A 17,412-nucleotide genomic window follows, 5' to 3' on the forward strand; every position below is an offset into this window, starting at 1 on the left:
ACCCCTATTCCACTCCCCTTCTAGCCTGAACCTTCTACAAGAGCAGACTCTCAGCTTGCCTGCTCCTCTGAAGAAATCAGTCTCAAGGCTTCCCAGGAATTTCACTGCTAGCAGGACAATAGACAACATAGCCTGAAGGCCAGATAAGAGTTCCACTGCATGCACAACAACAGACCACATAGACTGAAGGTCTCCCAAGAGAACAGGGCACAACAGCTCAACTGCTCTTTTGAGGACCCATTAGTCTGAAGGCATCCTAGGACATCTGCAGCCACCAGGAAAACAAATCAGCAGCTTTAATGTCTCTTGAAGACACCACATTCTGAAGACCTCCCTGAAGAGCCATTGTATCCAGGGCAACAGGTCAATGGCATACATTCCCCCTCTGAAGACCCCACAGTCCAAAGGCCTCACAGGAGGTCTGCTGCAGCCAGAGCCATAAGTCTGCCAGGAGACCTGCAGCAACCAAAGGGAACAGGAGGCAGCCTCCAGACAGAGACATCCAGACCAGCTAACACCAGGAATAACAAGATGGTGAGAGTTAAGCACGAGACCATAAGCAGCAGAAGCCAATATCCTTTAGAACAATCTAAACCCACTTCTCCTACCATGGCAAATCCTGGATACACCAAAACACCTGATTATCAGGAAGCTGACCTAAAATCCTATATCATGAAGATAATATAGTCCTTTAAGGAGGATGTAAATAACTCACAATACATGAAAACGTGTAACCAGGTAGAAGCACTTAAAGAGGAAACAAATAAATCCCTTAAAGAAAAAGAAACAAAATCAAACAGGTGAAAGAATTGAACAAAGTGGCCAAAGACCTAAAAGTAAAAGTAAAAACAATTAAGAAAACAAAATGGATGCAGCCCTGAAAGTGGAAAACCTAAGAAAGATTTTAGGAACTCAGATATAAACATCACCGACAGAACACAAGAGATAGAAGAGAGAATCTCACTCATAGAAGATACCTTAGAAGATATTGCCACAACAGTCAATGGAAATACAAATCATAAAATACTCATGAACCAAAAAAATCCAGGAAATCTAGGACAAAAAGAAAGGACCAAACCTAAGTATAGTAAGAACAGAGGACAGCAAAGATTCCCAGCTCAAAGGACCCACACACTCATTTAACAAGATCATAGAAGAACACATTCCCACCCTAATGTAAGAGATAGCCATATATGTACAAAAAGCCTAAAGAACACCAAATGGATTGGAAAAGAAAAGAAAATATTTTCATTATATAGTAATCAAAACACTAAATGCACAGAACAAAGAAAGAATATTGAATGAGGCGGCGCCATCTTCGGCTCCAGACAACCGACCACCTTCCTGGTGAGAGCACGGGGGTCCGCCTGGCCCGAGAGGTTTCTGCCTCAGGCCCCGGCGGGAGCCTCCTTGGCTCTGGGACTCCGCGGAGTGCAGGCTGCACGGGTGAGGGTGTGGAATACAGAGGCCAGCCGTTTCTGGGACAGGCGAGAGCCACAAAGCCTCTGAGGCAGCACCATCTTCGGCTCCAGACAACCGGCCACTTTCCTGGCCAAAGCAACACAGCTTCTGGGAAAGATCCTGTTTTGGGCCTTCATCTTCGGCCAGGAGGAGGTCCAAACACCAGATAACTGTGCACCTTCCCTGAAAGAGGAGAGCTTGCCTGCAGAGACTGCTCTAACCACTGAAACTCAGAGGAGAGAGCTAGTCTCCCACGTCTGCTGATAGAGGGTACAAAATCAACAGAGGAACAATCTCTAAACAAAGACAACTATAACAACTAACTCCAGAGATTGCCAGATGGCGAAAGGTAAATGTAAGAATCCTACTAAGAGAAACCAGGACCACTCACCATCATCAGAACCCAGAACGCCCACTTCGCCCTGTCCAGGGCACCCTAACACACCTGAAAAGGTAAAAATGGATTTAAAAGCATATCTCATGATGATGGTAGAGGACATAAAGAAGGAATTTAATAACTCACTTAAAGAAATACAGGAGAACACTGCTAAAGAGTTACAAGTCCTTAAAGAAAAACAGGAAAACACAACCAAACAGGTAGAATCCTTATAGAAAAACAGTAAAACACATCCAAACAGGTGATGGAAATGAACAAAACCATACTAGACCTAAAAAGGGAAGTAGACACAATAAAGAAAACCCAAAGTGAGGCAACGCTGGAGATAGAAAACCTAGGAAAGAAATCTGGAACCATAGATGCCAGCATCAGCAACAGAATACAAGAGATGGAAGAGAGAATCTCAGGTGCAGAAGACACCATAGAGAACATCGGCACAACAATCAAAGAAAATGGAAAATGCAAAAAGATCCTAACTAAAAACATCCAGGAAATCCAGGACACAATGAGAAGACCAAACCTACTGATACTAGGAGTGGATGAGAATGAAGATTTTCAACTCAAAGGACGAGCAAACATCTTCAACAAAATTATTGAAGAAAAATTCCCAAATATAAAGAAAGAGATGCCCATGAACATACAAGAAGCCTACAGAACTCCAAATGGACTGGACCAGAAAAGAAATTCCTCCTGACACATAATAATCAGAACATCAAATGCACTAAATAAAGATAGAATACTAAAAGCAGTAAGGGAAAACGGTCAAGTAACATATAAAGACAAGCCTATCAGAATTACACCAGATTTTTCACCAGAGACTATGAAAGACAGAAGAGCCTGGACAGATGTTATACAGACACTAAGAGAACACAAACTCCAGCCCAGGCTACTATACCCAGCCAAACTCTCAATTACAATAGATGGAGAAACCAAAGTATTCCACGACAAAACTAAATTCACCCATTATCTCTCCACGAACCCAGCCCTTCAAAGGATAATAACAGAAAAAAAAAAAAACCAATACAAGGACGGGAACCACGCCCTAGAAAAAACAAGAAGATAATCCCTCAACAAAACTAAAAGAAGACAGCCACAAGAACAGAATGCCAACTTTAACAACAAAAATAACAGCAAGCAACAATTACTTCTTTTTAATATCTCAATATCAATGGTCTCAACTCCCCAATAAAAAGACATAGACTAACAAACTGGCTACACAAACAAGACCCAACATTTTGCTGCTTACAGGAAACTCATCTCAGAGAAAAAGATAGACACTACCTCAGAATGAATTTTCCAAGCAAATGGCATGAAGAAACAATCTGGAGTAGCCATCCTAAAATCTGATAAGATTGACTTCCAACCCAAAGTCATCAAAAAAGACAAGGAGGGGCACTTCATTCTCATCAAAGGTAAAATCCTCCAAGAGGAACTCTCAATTCTGAATATTTATGCTCCAAATACAAGGGCAGCCACATTCATTAAAGAAACTTTAGTAAAGCTCAAAGCACACATTGCACCTCACACAATAATAGTGGGAGACTTCAACACACCACTTTCACCAATGGACAGATCATGGAAACAGAAACTAAACAGGGACACAGTGAAACTAACAGAAGTGATGAAACAAATTGACTTAACAGATATCTACAGAAAATTTTGTCCCAAAACAAAAGGATATACCTTCTTCTCAGCACCTCATGGTACCTTCTCTAAAATTGATCACATAATTGGTCACAATACAAGCCTCAACATATACAAAAATATAGAAATTGTCCCATGCATCCTATCAGATCACCATGGACTAAGGCTGATCTTCAATAACAAAATACATAATAGAAAGCCAACATTCACGGCAAACTGAACAACACTCTTCTCAATGATACCTTGGTCAAGGAAGGAATAAAGAAAGAAATTAAGGACTTTTTGGAGTTTAATGAAAATGAAGCCACAACATACCCAAACTTATGGGACACAATGAAAGCATTTCTAAGAGGAAAACTCATAGCTCTGAGTGCCTCCAAAAAGAAACTAGAGAGAGCACACATTAGCAGCTTGACAACACACCTAAAAGCTCTAGAACAAAAGGAAACAAGTTCACCCAAGAGGAGTAGAAGGCAGGAAATAATCAAACTCAGGGGTGAAATCAACTAAGTGGAAACAAGAAGAACTATTCAAAGAATCAATCAATCAAGGAGTTGGTTCTTTGAGAAAATCAACAAGATAGATAAACCCTTAGCCAGACTCACTAAAGGGCACAGGGAAAGCATCCTAATTAACAAAATCAGAAATGAAAAGGGAGACATAACAACAGATCCTGAAGAAATCCAAAACACCATCAGATCCTTCTACAAAAGGCTATACTCAACAGAACTGGAAAACCTGGATGAAATGGACAGGTTTTTGAAATGACTGGATGATCACAGTCAGCTATTGGATGGATCACACAGCCCCCAATGCAGGAGCTAGAGATATTACCCAAGGAGCTAAAGGGAACTGCAACCCTATAGGTGGAACAACAATATGAACTAACCAGTACCCCAGAGCTCTTGTCTCTAGCTGCATATGCATCAAAAGATGGCCTAGTCAGCCATCACTGCAAAGAGAGGCCCATTGGACTTGCCAACTTTAGATGCCCCAATACAGGGGAACGCCAGGGCCAAAAAGAGGGAGTGGGTGGGTAGGGGATTGAGGGGGGGGATATGGGGGACCTTTGGGATAGCATTGAAAATGTAAATGAGGAAAATACTAATTAAAAAAAAAGAATTGCATAGACAAAAATGGAGAAGAACATGAGGGAAGGGAAGTCCAGTGACAGGCCCAATTAGCGATCCATGTCAAGGTAGTGTTACAAGGCCTGAAACTATTACTTCCACTATGGTGTACTTACAGATAGGAGCCTTGCATAGCTGCCCATTGAGAAACTCAACAAGCACCTGACCTAGACAGAGGCGCATACTTGCATCCAAACAATGGACTGAAGTTGGGGACCATTGTAGTTGAATTAGGGAAGGGGTGGAAGAAGCTGACTGAGGAGGAGGGCGACACCATAGGAAGTCCAGCACTGTGAACTAACCTAGATCCTCAATAAGGGGATGTCCCTTATCTCTCAGACACTGAGCCACCAACCATGCAGCATACACTAGCTGATCTGAGGCCCCTGAGACATATACAGCAGAGAATTGCCTGGTCTGCTCTCAGTGAGAGAAGATGCATCTAAGCCTCCAGAGACCTGAACCCCCAAGGAGTGGGAAGTTCCAGTGGGGTGGTGAGTTCGGGATAGGAAGATCCTATTAGAGACAGGAGAAGAGGTATATTTTGAACAGTCAGAGGGCAGACCTAGATGGGGATAATGACTGGACAGTGAAAAAAGATTAATAATAGTAATAATAATAAAAACTAAATGAAAATCAACATACATAAAAAGGGCCATCTCTGTATGAATGAATACTCACTGACCTCCTTACAGAAATTGACAACCTATCTTAAAATTCATATGGAAGTTTAAAGGATGCATATTGGCGAAGCAGTCTTGAAAAACATGGAGCATAGTCAAGGGACACACAGTGCTGGATTTTTAAATAGTGTTTAAAAAGCTTCATTAATAGAGAACTGTAACACTGCACCAGAATTTATAGATAACAGCAAACCTGAATGTGATCAATTGTTTTGTAAATTAGAGTGTCAAAGAAATTGTGGGAAAACTGTCTTTTTCCTAAATTACACAATGCCAGTAGTTAATCCTGACAGCAAAGCCAATAGAAGCCAATCTATCTTTAACCCCATTAGGGCAAATTCATCAACAATTATTCTCAGAACTTTCATTCATCTATTCTTTCCAATAATACAACACAGTCGTCCATTTACAAACCTCTATAGGATTCAGCTCAAGGGGAGGCCCCAAGACCTCACACTAGTACTGAACCTATGGAGTGCTCACAAAAAGGAATCTATCATGACTGCCCTTCAAAAGACCCAACAAGCAGCTGAAAGAGTAAGATGCAGATATTTGCACCCAACCAATACACAAAAGCAGCAGACCCCTGTTGTTGAATTAGGGAAGACTGAAAGAAGCTGAGGAGAAGGGCAACCCTGTAGGAGGACCAGCAGTCTCAATCAATTTGGACCCCTGAGATCATTCAAACACTGGACCACCAAAAAGGCCATATACATCACCTGATATGAGGCCCCAAACACACATAGAGTAGACAATTGTCTGTGTTCATTCAAAGATAATGCACCCAACCCTCAAGAGACTGGAGATGCCAGGGAGATTAGAGGTCAGGTGGGGTAGGGCATGAGAGCATCCATATGGTGACAGCGGGGTACAGAGGAGGTGTGGGATGTGGAGCACTCAGAGGGTGGATGGAGGGATAGGTAATGGAATATGGAGTGTAATAATTAAAAATAAAGTAAAAAAAAAAACTCTATACGGTTTATTGTTGCTAAAGAGTCCATATCTTTTTAAATACATAGGATATAAAATTGATCCACACAATAGAAAATGATGCTGAAAATGTTTATCTTAATACAGAATTAGTTATGATGTATAATCAAGTTGGAATTTATTTCATTTTTTCTGCCATTTGTCTTATTATTTTATTCTGCTTGACTATTCTAAGTTTTTTTTTCTTTTAATTCAAAAAAAATAGGGCAATGTGCTCAAATTAACAAATCAACTCTATAGAAGAGACCTGGAGTGAGAGAATCTCAGGACTCAAAGGAAGAAACCTTAGATGAAATGCCCTACAGTAGGGAGAAGGAACTTGTAGAGCCCACCTCCAGCAGAAAGATAGGGCATCAAGAGAGGTAGGGGGTTGCCATCCCAACTTCAAATACTCTGAGCCATAGTTGTCCCTGTCTGGAAGAACTGCAGGGATGAAATTGAGAGGAGTCTGAGGAAACCAAGGTCCAGTAATAGTCCCAAAGTAGGATCCAGCTCAAGGGGAAGTCCCAAGGCCAGACACGATTACTGAGGCTATGGAACACTCACAAAAAAGGACCTATTATGACTGTCCTCTGAACGATCCAAGGAGCAGCTAAAACAGTCAGATGCAGATATTTGCACCCAACCAATGGACAGTAGCTGATGACCCTTGTGGTTGAATTAGGGAAAAGCTGTAAGAAGCAGAGGAGGAGCATGAGCCTGTAGAAGGACCAGCAGTCTGGATTAGCCTGGAACCTCGAGATCTCTAAGACACTGGACCACCAACCAGGCAGCATACACCAATTTTTAAAAAAACACAAAATCACTCTGTTTCTCTCAGACATTCCCACACATGTAATAAAAAATAAATTGTTTTTTAAAATGCTACTTGCATGATTTTAAACATCATTTGTAACTCAGTAAGTATTCAATGAACTCTACAGTCCATGACAAGTCCATAATTTTAGAATTATGTATTAACCCTTTACCTGACATCTTTGAATTAGGAAGTAATCAATGAAGTCCCGAGGATTTGTAACATCCAATGATTCTTCATGTTCTTTTATTTTCTCCAAAAGATAGCTCTTAATCCATGTATGATTTTTAAAAAATTTATTATGCCTTCCTGGACAATAATCAATAAGAATAGGGACTGCATTGAAAATCTACAAAAAATGACAGAATTTACTAAATAAATATGCTGTAATAAAGTAATTAAGACATATTCATAACAATGCATGATTTTCCCATTGGTAGATCAAGATATGAATGAAATTAAATTTAGTTAGGTCATTTACATATATAATAATTCTCCATTCTAATAGATTTGTTGAACAAATTTCTCCAAAATGAATAAAGATCATAAACAATATTTACACACTCACATATCTTTTGAGTGTAAACAATGTTCATGTTAGTTACACAATGATTCAAATATACTCTGTTCTACACGTTTGAATAACCATCTGATATAGATTATTAACTCTCACACTTTTAAGGTGATAATAGCAGGTTAAATTTTGGGGTGACCTGATTTATAAAAGAAATCTAATGCCTGAGCTTCTTTTCTATCTACCTGTTTCTGACATGTAATATCTATTTAGATGTATGTGGAGCTTCAAGATGCCCTGGAATCAAGAGCATACCATATCACTTTATAATTTCTGCATGATCACACAATCATTTTATTTGAAGTGTGCAGTCGACGCCAGTTCAGGCTAGGACAATTCTGTGAGTTTGTACATGATCCACACAATACTAAAATATTCATGTTCTCATTTTGACCTTTCCTCTTGTCAACAATTATCCCAGCAAACCCATCAAACAACTGTAACTACTCAGTTCTCCTGAAAGCTTTCATTTCCATTAATACTCTTCCTTATTTGAAAGAATGTTATTTCTATACTGAGGTATTCTTGCCTAGTAATATGATGAAAATGTGTTTAATTGTTTTAAAGTAGGAAAGGAATTTCCATAGTAGGAGAATGGCCTATATGTGACTACCCACACTTGTAGAAGAGAATGGAATTATTTTACACACAATTCTGAAGTAGTCATTGAGAAAATTCATGGATAAGCAGCTAACAGGCTACAACTGTTTTGGCATTTGCCCCTTAGTTTTAATGCTTGTATAGCTGAGGGTTTCAAACTCCATTTCAGATACTCTGTGCATATGATACTCAGAATTGAAGTACATGTCTGACAAGTCTCTATTGATTTTGACCTGTGAGAAAGAAAGATGTTACATGTGTTTTCAGAAATAGAAAACCTTGGCTTTACCTGACACCCAGGAGAGCTCAAAATTTCAGTGCATTCATTCACTTTTCCTATCAAGCTAAGAAAATCCTTATCCTTATAATCAAAACGATTCTGGAAAACAATGGAGCAGATGACATTGCAGGGAGCACATCCTATGATGAATTGGGGATCACAGGGTAAGCCTGAAGATTGGAAACAATTGTAAAATTCTTTAAAAATAAACACATACATTTGCCCTTGTTAACATGATAAGATACTTATGAAATTATACCAAGTAATTTAATTATGAATATACTTAAGTGCTAGGTACTTACCTGCTGAAGAATGGTGATCTTGCTGACATTAAACCTGACTTAGTTTTCATTCTCACTAGTTAACATATTCACTGCTTCATTCAAGGACCTTAATTTAAATGGCATAACATCCTAAAATCTAGCCAATTACTTCAACATATATTATTCAAAACCAAGATTTAAAGAATGACTACAATAACATCTTAATTTTTATAACCATATAAATGTGACAAAAATGTGTCCCCCATGAGTGTTCAAAAGAAACATGCAATAAACATCCAAACACCAGTGTATGTGTGGACTTCCAGGAAGTCTCTATGCTTATTCATGGACCACTCACACTAATAGATTTTTTGTATTAGGTGTAGCATGTTAAGACACTTCAGGGTTTGCCCATAAGTGTTGCAATTCTAGCTAAGATTGGAGAAAAGTTTTCAGTATTACACTACTAAGCTAAGTTGCATCTATCTTTTCAAAAATTGCATCAATATCACTTCTTCATTTTGTTGTTAAATTCCATACATTCTCCCTTTGGTACACTGACACCCTCAGAATATACCAGTTAAATATCATCACAATCGATTTCTCACTCCCATAAACTTGTTCCTTTTCTTATACCAAACATTTTATAGAAAATTCAAATTTAACATAGATCTTTTTGATATGATTTTTATGGCATGTTTCTTACACACCTTTTCTGATCACTTGATGAAGACGTGTGTCCCTCAAAGGTCTGCATGATATATCTCCTTCAAGATACGTTAAATTCTTTCCCTTTTTATTTTTATTTTTTCATTTTTGTATTGCTGTCACAGTCTCATGTGGTACCTTTTTCTTTTTCTTTTGATTTTTGAAAGAATGTACAGAATTTATGGTATGTAAATATTTCATGATCCACTTATATGAATAAATGGTGTAAGGAACTTTATTTTTAATGTCCATATAATGTGAGACAAACACTATTATGAAACAAATGAACCCTTCCTTTTTGCATGTTCATCCTTCAAACACTGAATTTTACAATCTATGAAATACATATGCTATTTTAATATCCATTTTGAAAGTATAATAAAGGAAAATTTATGTGGTATCTGGGAATAATAGGAGGAATGAAAGAGGAAAATACTGTAATGGCAAGCAAACCAAAATGCATATGCTACAATTACAAAAATATACGAATAATTTAGACCCAGCACCTAGTACAATTGCAACAATAACATTCACTGAAAAGAAAGTAAATATTCAATATTATGGTTGGGGAGCATCCTCACAGAAGCAAAGGGAGGGGCAATGGAATAGGGGGTTACCAGAGGGGAAACCAGGAAAGGGAATATCATTTGAAATATAAATAAATAAAATATTCAATAAAAAATAAATATTCATCATGGCCAAACATCTCATTTAATATATTTAAGCAAAACCTAAATGTGTGGATATTTTATATCAAGTACATACCAATATATTACATTACAAATATGTTTATAACGTGTGTATCCTATTAGTCATGAGATTTATTTTACATGTAAGAAAAATAATCAGTGTTTGTCAAGTAGTTTAGTCAAGCTGACACAAACTACAGTCAACTCAAAAGAAGGAACCTCAATTGAGTAATTGCTCCAGGAAACGATTCTGAGGTCATGTCTCTCTGTTCTCTTCCTTCATTGCTGACGATAGGGACACTATCTAAACCCACTGTAGGCATTGTAAGTCTTAGGCATGTGATGCTAGCCAGTAGAAAAAAGAAAGTGAGAAAGACAAGTGGAATAGGTGACTGAGAAACTATCCTTCATGTTTTCTGTTGCAGTTAATACTTCTAGGTTCCTTCTTTGAGGTCCTGCATTGGTTCCCTCAATGGTGGCTATAACTTGTAAGCCAGATATTTTATGACAGAAACAAAAACAATAATGTATGAGAGAATGATTTCAGTAGTGAAATTGCTATGATCAAAGGATCAAATTTGTGATGTTGTGTTGAAGGTGATCTTAAATTGTGTACCTTCAATCAAAAGTCATATGAGTTAACAAAGATGAACACTTAAATATGTGGAATTCCTTGAGATTACTAATGCTCTATCAGGATTTTAACACCTACAATATACTAAGATATTACATTATTTTAAGGAATGAGGGTGAACTGAATTACTTTGAGATTACTTCTTATGTGCATACCATTCACATGGAAAATCTGATTGTATGTGATTTAATGTATTTAGAAGTAAAAGTGCTAAAACTTTTCATATAGAAATTTAAATAAAATTATAATCTTTCTTTAAAAGCACTAGGTGAGTAGCATCAAGTGTGTTAGCAAAGTAACAACCAGCAGCTCAACTTTCTCATACCGAAAACCTGTAAAAGTGAATTTGACTTCAACAACTGAAAACAAATAGGAAAATACTAGAATCAATGAAACTGTTTTGAGTTTTTTTAAAGGAATTATTTTACTAGTTTTCATGTGTGCATAAATTTTGACTATTTGTGTTGACATGTGTTTTAGAAAAGTTTATGAATAAAAATATGAAATGCTATGTAAAAAGAAATAATAAGATATTGAAATCATGATAAAATCAGAGATATAATAAGTGATAAAAATCTATTACAATCAGCTGAGAAATGAAAATAATCCATCACACAACTGTTACCGAGAACTACAAACAAGATTATAGAAGGACAATTAGAAACTTCAGTGAACAAGTGCTATCCATTGCCAGAGAGAAAGAAAGAAAGAAAGAAAGAGAGAGAGAGAGAGAGAGAGAGAGAGAGAGAGAGAGAGAGAGAGAGAGGAGGGAGGGAGGGAGGGAGGGAGGGAGGGAGGGAAGGAAGGAAGGAAGGATAGAAGGAAGGAAGGGGAGAGAGAGAGAGAAAGAGAAAGAAAGAAAACCAGTGCTACATGGTCTATGCTCCTTACTTTTACATGGTAACCATTATCACTGATAATCACCCTCTCGTTCTGGTATTCAAAGAACAAGTGACATTTGTGATTAGGGGAATTTATGGTTTATAATGCACTAAAATTATGATGGTACCTATACTCATGACATCTCATTAGAAAAATATTCTTAGAAAAAGATAGAAACAACATGACTCATACACAGCCATGCATAGACCAAGATAAGATATAAAAGGAGAATCTGACCTGCACTTACCATTTGTTTTCTTCAGTTCCTTCATGAGCCACTGTGCTTCCTCTTGCACTTTGTTCTCAATGGTCCTTTTTCCCATGCCCAAGTTCCTCAAGGTATTGATTGTGAAGACCCTTGTGGCTTTCCATACATTTCCATGGCTAAAACCAATGCCTAAAGAAATTTGAACAGATACTGGAAATCCCAGACACAAAAGGAGCTAACAGGTGGCAGCTTTATAGAGCCCAAACCTATGCCTGACAAGCAAGCATGACCTCTACTCTCCACCTTTCAGCTTGCTCTGGAAACTGCCCAGTATACACATAAGCACACACACACACTTACCCTTTCCTTTAGTAACCTTGTCAAAAAACGGAAACCTTCCTCTTCCAGAGAACTCTTCTCCATGGTCAATGAAGGCTTCTTTCATTGCCTCATAACCATGTAACACTACAATAGGCTGTGAGCCAAAATACAGAGTGAACACAGGGCCATATGTTTTAGAAAACTGGAAAGAAATAGGAAATATTAATTTTAGTTAAAAAAATGTCATTATAATTTCAATAGAGTCAATATATTTAGTTTAATTATCGTATTGGATTATGATATTTTTAGTCAGAAAACCTCAGTTTAAAGTCTGTATAATTCTGTACATTATGATGATTATCATGTATTCATGGTTTACAGTATGCCAGAAAATCTTTCAGGCTGTTGACACACTAAAACCAAAGATTTATCACACTAAGATCTGATCTGTTCTTCATAGTACACAAATATACTAAAGTAAAATATCCACATTTATTTACAGGATTGTATTGAAAATAAGTACACCCTACTTATTCATTATTGGATACTTGAGCATCACTCTTATGATAACTTCATACTGAAATGGATTTCAATTGTCAGAAGAACGCTGCAGAACCAGGTGGGAACACTTCTTGTTAAACCTAAGAAAGCCCTGTGATAAAGACTAGAAAACTAAAACCTTAGTTTTGATTTCCATTCTTATCTATTGCTACAAATGTACATAGAGTAGGTATTATACAAAGTGTACCATACTATGAAGCATCACACAAAAATCCCATTCTTGCTAAGCAGCATCCTAGGTCCAAGGCACAGGCTATGAATGGAATAAAAGGTGATGGGAAAAACACCACAGATTCAAACACACACTATGTTTTTATTTCATGTATGAGCTCATGCATATTGTATTTACTGCAATTCAGACAACAATAAATTCTTCAGAGTACAAAATTAATGTCAAATCCAAAAAATGCATCGCTAAAATTCAGATTCATTTTATGAAATATTCCCTGCTCTTCACCTTCAGTCAAAATTGCTGGAAGCTGGTGTGGCCGCAGGCCCCATGAAACCCACTTGTTTACTGCCTTGCCTGAGCATGTACAGTGAAAAAGCATGCGTGAGCTGCCTGCCAGGTTGGACTGTTCCTTGTGATCCAGACCTGTTAGCCTGTCGGTGACTGACCTGAGCTCGTGCCTGGAGCGTGTGTGAATTCTGATTGGATGAGGTGGGTTGGAGCTAGATGAGGTCAGTCAGCGTGAGGATAGGTTTTAGCCCTTGTCCTAAGTAGAAGTAGTAGACGAGAAGCTGTTATAATAAGAATAGTTTTAGCCCTTGCTGTGAGTAGAAGTAGAGTAAGAGAAGCTGTTGTAATAGGAGTTTTAGCTCTTGCTGTGAGTAGAAGTAGAGTAAGGGAAGCTGTTGTAGTAGGAGTTTTAGCCATTGCCATGAGCAGAAGTAGAGTAAGAGAAGCTGTTGTAATAGGAGTTGTTTTAGCCCTTGCCCTAAGTAGAAGCTAATGGTAGTAAGAGAAACTGTTGTAAGAGAGAGTTGTAAGTAAAGCTGCAAAAAAGAAGGAAGGAATAGAAGAAGAGGCTGCTGGGGAAGAGAGGTGTAAGGGAAAAAGCCTGAAATAAAGACATTGTTGTGTGAACCCGACTTGGTGTCTGTGTTGTTCCTATCACCGCGGGCTGGGAGGACCAGTGAAAAGTGGTGGCCCACATGGGGAACTCATCATGTAATTTGTCAAAGGTAAGTAAGAAAATTTTAGTAAGCAGAGGTAAGGCAATTTTGGTAAGAACAGCGATAGGAAAAATTTTGGTAAACAGCAGTAAGAAAATTTTTGGTAAACAGTGGTAGAAAAATTTTGGTAAACAGTAGTAGGGAAAATTTTGGTAAACAGTGGTAGGAATTTTTTTGGTAAACAGAGGTGAGGAAACCTTAGTAAACAGCAGTAGGGAAATTTTGGTAAACCGAGGTAAGGAAACCTTAGTAAACACTGATAGGAAATTTTGGTAAACAGAGGTAAGGAAACCTTAGTAAAAAAAAAAACGGTAGGAAATTTTAATAAAGAGAGGTAAGGAAACCTTAGTAAACAACGGTAGAAAATTTGAGTAAACAGCAGTAAGAAAATTTTGGTAAGCAACAGTATTTATAGAAAGCACAGGCCTGTAAGATTCCTGGGGAAAAGAGGGTCGAAGCATTAAGGTTCTCAGGAATAGAGACGAAGGGAATTTCAGCAACTAAAGAAAGCATAGGCCTGATAAGTTCCCCAGAAAAAAGGGGACAGAGCACTAAGAATCTCAGATACAGAGACGTAGAGAATTTAAATGATATGGGTTCAACTGGGACTAAAATGATAGTAAAAATGTTGGCCATCTAGATCTTGGTCAGGGTGTGCTTGGGGGATGACAGTGGAAAGTACAGTGCTGAATTAGAGGAAGGAGCGACAGCACTTGAGGAGGCTAAGGAGATTGCTTCTCAGGCTAGCCGCTGAAAACCTAAACAGCTTAGACAACAAACCAAAGATAAGAAAAAGAAGAATGAATCTAGCTCTGAAGGGTCTACTAGTGACAGTGACGGGACAGATAGCAACAATGACATCTGTAGTCGGATGTTCTGCTGGAGTTTGAGGCACAGTAGGCTGCCAAATCATCAGCCCCTCTGTGGTCTTCTCCTCTGCCCTATAAAGATGAGGGAAACAAAAGGGGAAAGCATAGTCTTCATGCAAAAATCTGGAAAATTGTGCCCCCCATTACAGGGGACTTCCCAGTATTTCAGGGCCAACAGGGGCAACGGTATCATGAACCCCTGGATTGGAAGGTTGTACAAAGATTGAAGGAGTAAACTTGAGCCATTAAAAGAAAATGCTTTAAATGAAAGAAAAAGAGAAAAGATGGTCTTATATAGTGGATGGTAGAACTAGCCAATAGTATTAAAAGGAAAACAACACTATGAAAGAGACCACTGTTTTGTGTAAGATAAAAACACTCACAATTCTTAGGTATGCATATGTATGTTCTATGTAAATATGTTACAAATTTATGTCTATAAAATCTGTATTTTAGTAAGCATTCAAATGATATGAAAAAGACATTTAGTGAATAGGCAGGGAACAGAAGGCAGTATGGTATGGGGGTATAGAACAGAATATAGCCAAGTTTGAATAAAAGGTTTTTCTTTATGTACTTTTTTGTTTTGAAAGTAATATGGTGTTCACAAAAATAATTTCATGGTTTCCTCCCCCAGAGGGGTGTCTGCCATTTCCCCTGGAGATAGAATTGCTCAAATTTTGCTTTTGCCTAGTCACCATGCTAGCTTCCCTTCAAGGGGACTGAAAAGAGGAAATAGGGGCTTCAGCTCACTGGAATACAAGTTTGAAAGCTGGTATCCTTATGGTTAACCAAAGAGTGGATTGGTTGCAGGAACAGATGAATATTTTGGAGCAGTTAGTATTTGCTTCCTGCATTACTCATATGTCAGGAATGTGTGCAACCTCTGTCAGTATTAGAATTTTTCCAGAGCTGCGAATCTGTCACATGGAATTGGTGCAATGCTGCTAGGAAATTGGAGTCATGATCTCGACACAAAGATGAAGGAATTGCAAGCATCGATTGTTGCTGTGAATAACACTCATGTGGAGATTGCAACTGCAAAGTAATGGATGGAGATCATCTAGGGAACTGTGGGATTCTTAAAAAATTAAGGAGAGATGGCCTTTTCAGCACTCCTGCTGTCTGTTGTGTGTGGAGAAATGCTTTGGTGAATGGCATGTATGCGAAGGTGGCACAGGGCTGATAAATGAGCCTTAGTGCAGCTATGGCAGCCTTGGAAACAGGAACAGCCCCCCAATATTGGCTCAACATGCTGGATCAGTAATCAATGACGGGTAAGACCCTCACATGTGTATACCAACCTAAGACAGGATGGCAAAAGTGTGTTCGTCACTCCCATGATGGGTAAGGATGTGGCACGGATGGGGGAAACCTAAGACAGATGCTGATCCCAGAGCTACTAATAAAACAAAAAGGGGGAGATGCAGGAAGCAGGTGCGGCCGCAGGCCCAGTGAAGCCTACTTGTTTACTGTCTTGACCAAGCATGCGCAGTTGAAAAGCGTGCTTGGGCTGCCTGCCAGAATAGACTGTTCCTCGTGATCCAGACCTGTCAGTCTATGGGTGACCGACTGAGCTCATGCCTGGAGTATGTGTGAATTCTGATTGGATGAGGTGGGGTGGAGCTAGATGAGGTTAGTCGGTGCGAGGATAGGGTTTAGCCCTTGTCCTAAGTAGAAGTAGTAGAAGAGAAGCTGTTGTAATAGGACTAGTTTTAGCCCTTGCCTTGAGTAGAAGTAGAATAAGAGAAGCTGTTGTAATAGGAGTTTTAGCCATTGCCATGAGTAGTAGAGTAAGAGAAGCTGTTGTAATAGGAGTTTTAGCCATTGCCATGAGTAGAAGTAGTAGTAAGAGAAGTTGTTGTAATAGGAGTTTTAGCCATTGCCATGAGTAGAAGTAGAGTAAGAGAAGCTGTTGTAATAGGAGTTTTAGCCATTGCCATGAGTAGAAATAGTAGTAAGAGAAGCTGTTGAAATAGGAGTTTTAGCCATTGCCATGAGTAGAAGTAGTAGTAAGAGAAGCTGTTGAAATAGGAGTTTTAGCCATTGCTGTGAGTAGAAATAGAGTAAGAGAAGCTGTTGTAATAGGAGTTTTAGCCATTGTTATGAGTAGAAGTAGAGTAAGAGAAGCTGTTGTAATAGGAGTTTTAGCCATTGCCAAGAGTAGAAGTAGAGTAAGAGAAGCTGTTGTAATAGGAATTGTTTTATGCCTTGCCCTAAGTAAGAAGCTAGTGGTAGTAAGAGAAAATGTTGTAGTAGAGAGTTGTAATTAAAGCTGCAAGAAAGAAGGAAGGAATAGAAGAAGAGGCTGCTGGAAAAGAGAGCTGTAAGGGAAAAACCTGAAGTAAAGACTTTGTTGCGTGAACCCAACTTGGTGTCTGTGTTGATCCTGTTGCCGCCAACTCGGAGGACCAACAACACAAAATAATAGAAAATGTTAAAAAATAGTATATAATTACTGCATTTGTTTAAAAAAAAACATGTATATAATTACCTGCATTTCAGAGTCTTCAATCTGAAACTTAGAGCATTACTCATTTCCTGAT

General features: G+C 38.5%; 1 protein-coding gene across 2 annotated transcripts in view; it reads right to left on the reverse strand.

Moving 5' to 3' along the window:
* Positions 1-17,412, reverse strand: part of Cyp2c67 (cytochrome P450, family 2, subfamily c, polypeptide 67) — a 40,236-nt gene that overhangs the window by 22,449 nt on the left and 375 nt on the right. Inside the window, exons 2-5 of one of the 2 annotated variants that reach the window (XM_011247291.2) lie at positions 12,300-12,462; positions 11,979-12,128; positions 8,565-8,695; positions 7,274-7,450 (exon numbers count right to left, since the gene is read on the reverse strand). In XM_011247291.2, coding sequence (XP_011245593.1) covers positions 7,274-7,450; positions 8,565-8,695; positions 11,979-12,128; positions 12,300-12,462 — 621 coding nt within the window. Of the gene's footprint in view, positions 1-7,273; positions 7,451-8,564; positions 8,726-11,978; positions 12,129-12,299; positions 12,463-17,412 lie in introns of both variants that reach the window. The other variant, NM_001024719.2, reaches the window with a different exon arrangement.

The sequence above is a fragment of the Mus musculus genome, chromosome 19 (assembly GCF_000001635.26).
Source record: "Mus musculus strain C57BL/6J chromosome 19, GRCm38.p6 C57BL/6J".
Classification (NCBI taxonomy): domain Eukaryota; kingdom Metazoa; phylum Chordata; class Mammalia; order Rodentia; family Muridae; genus Mus; species Mus musculus.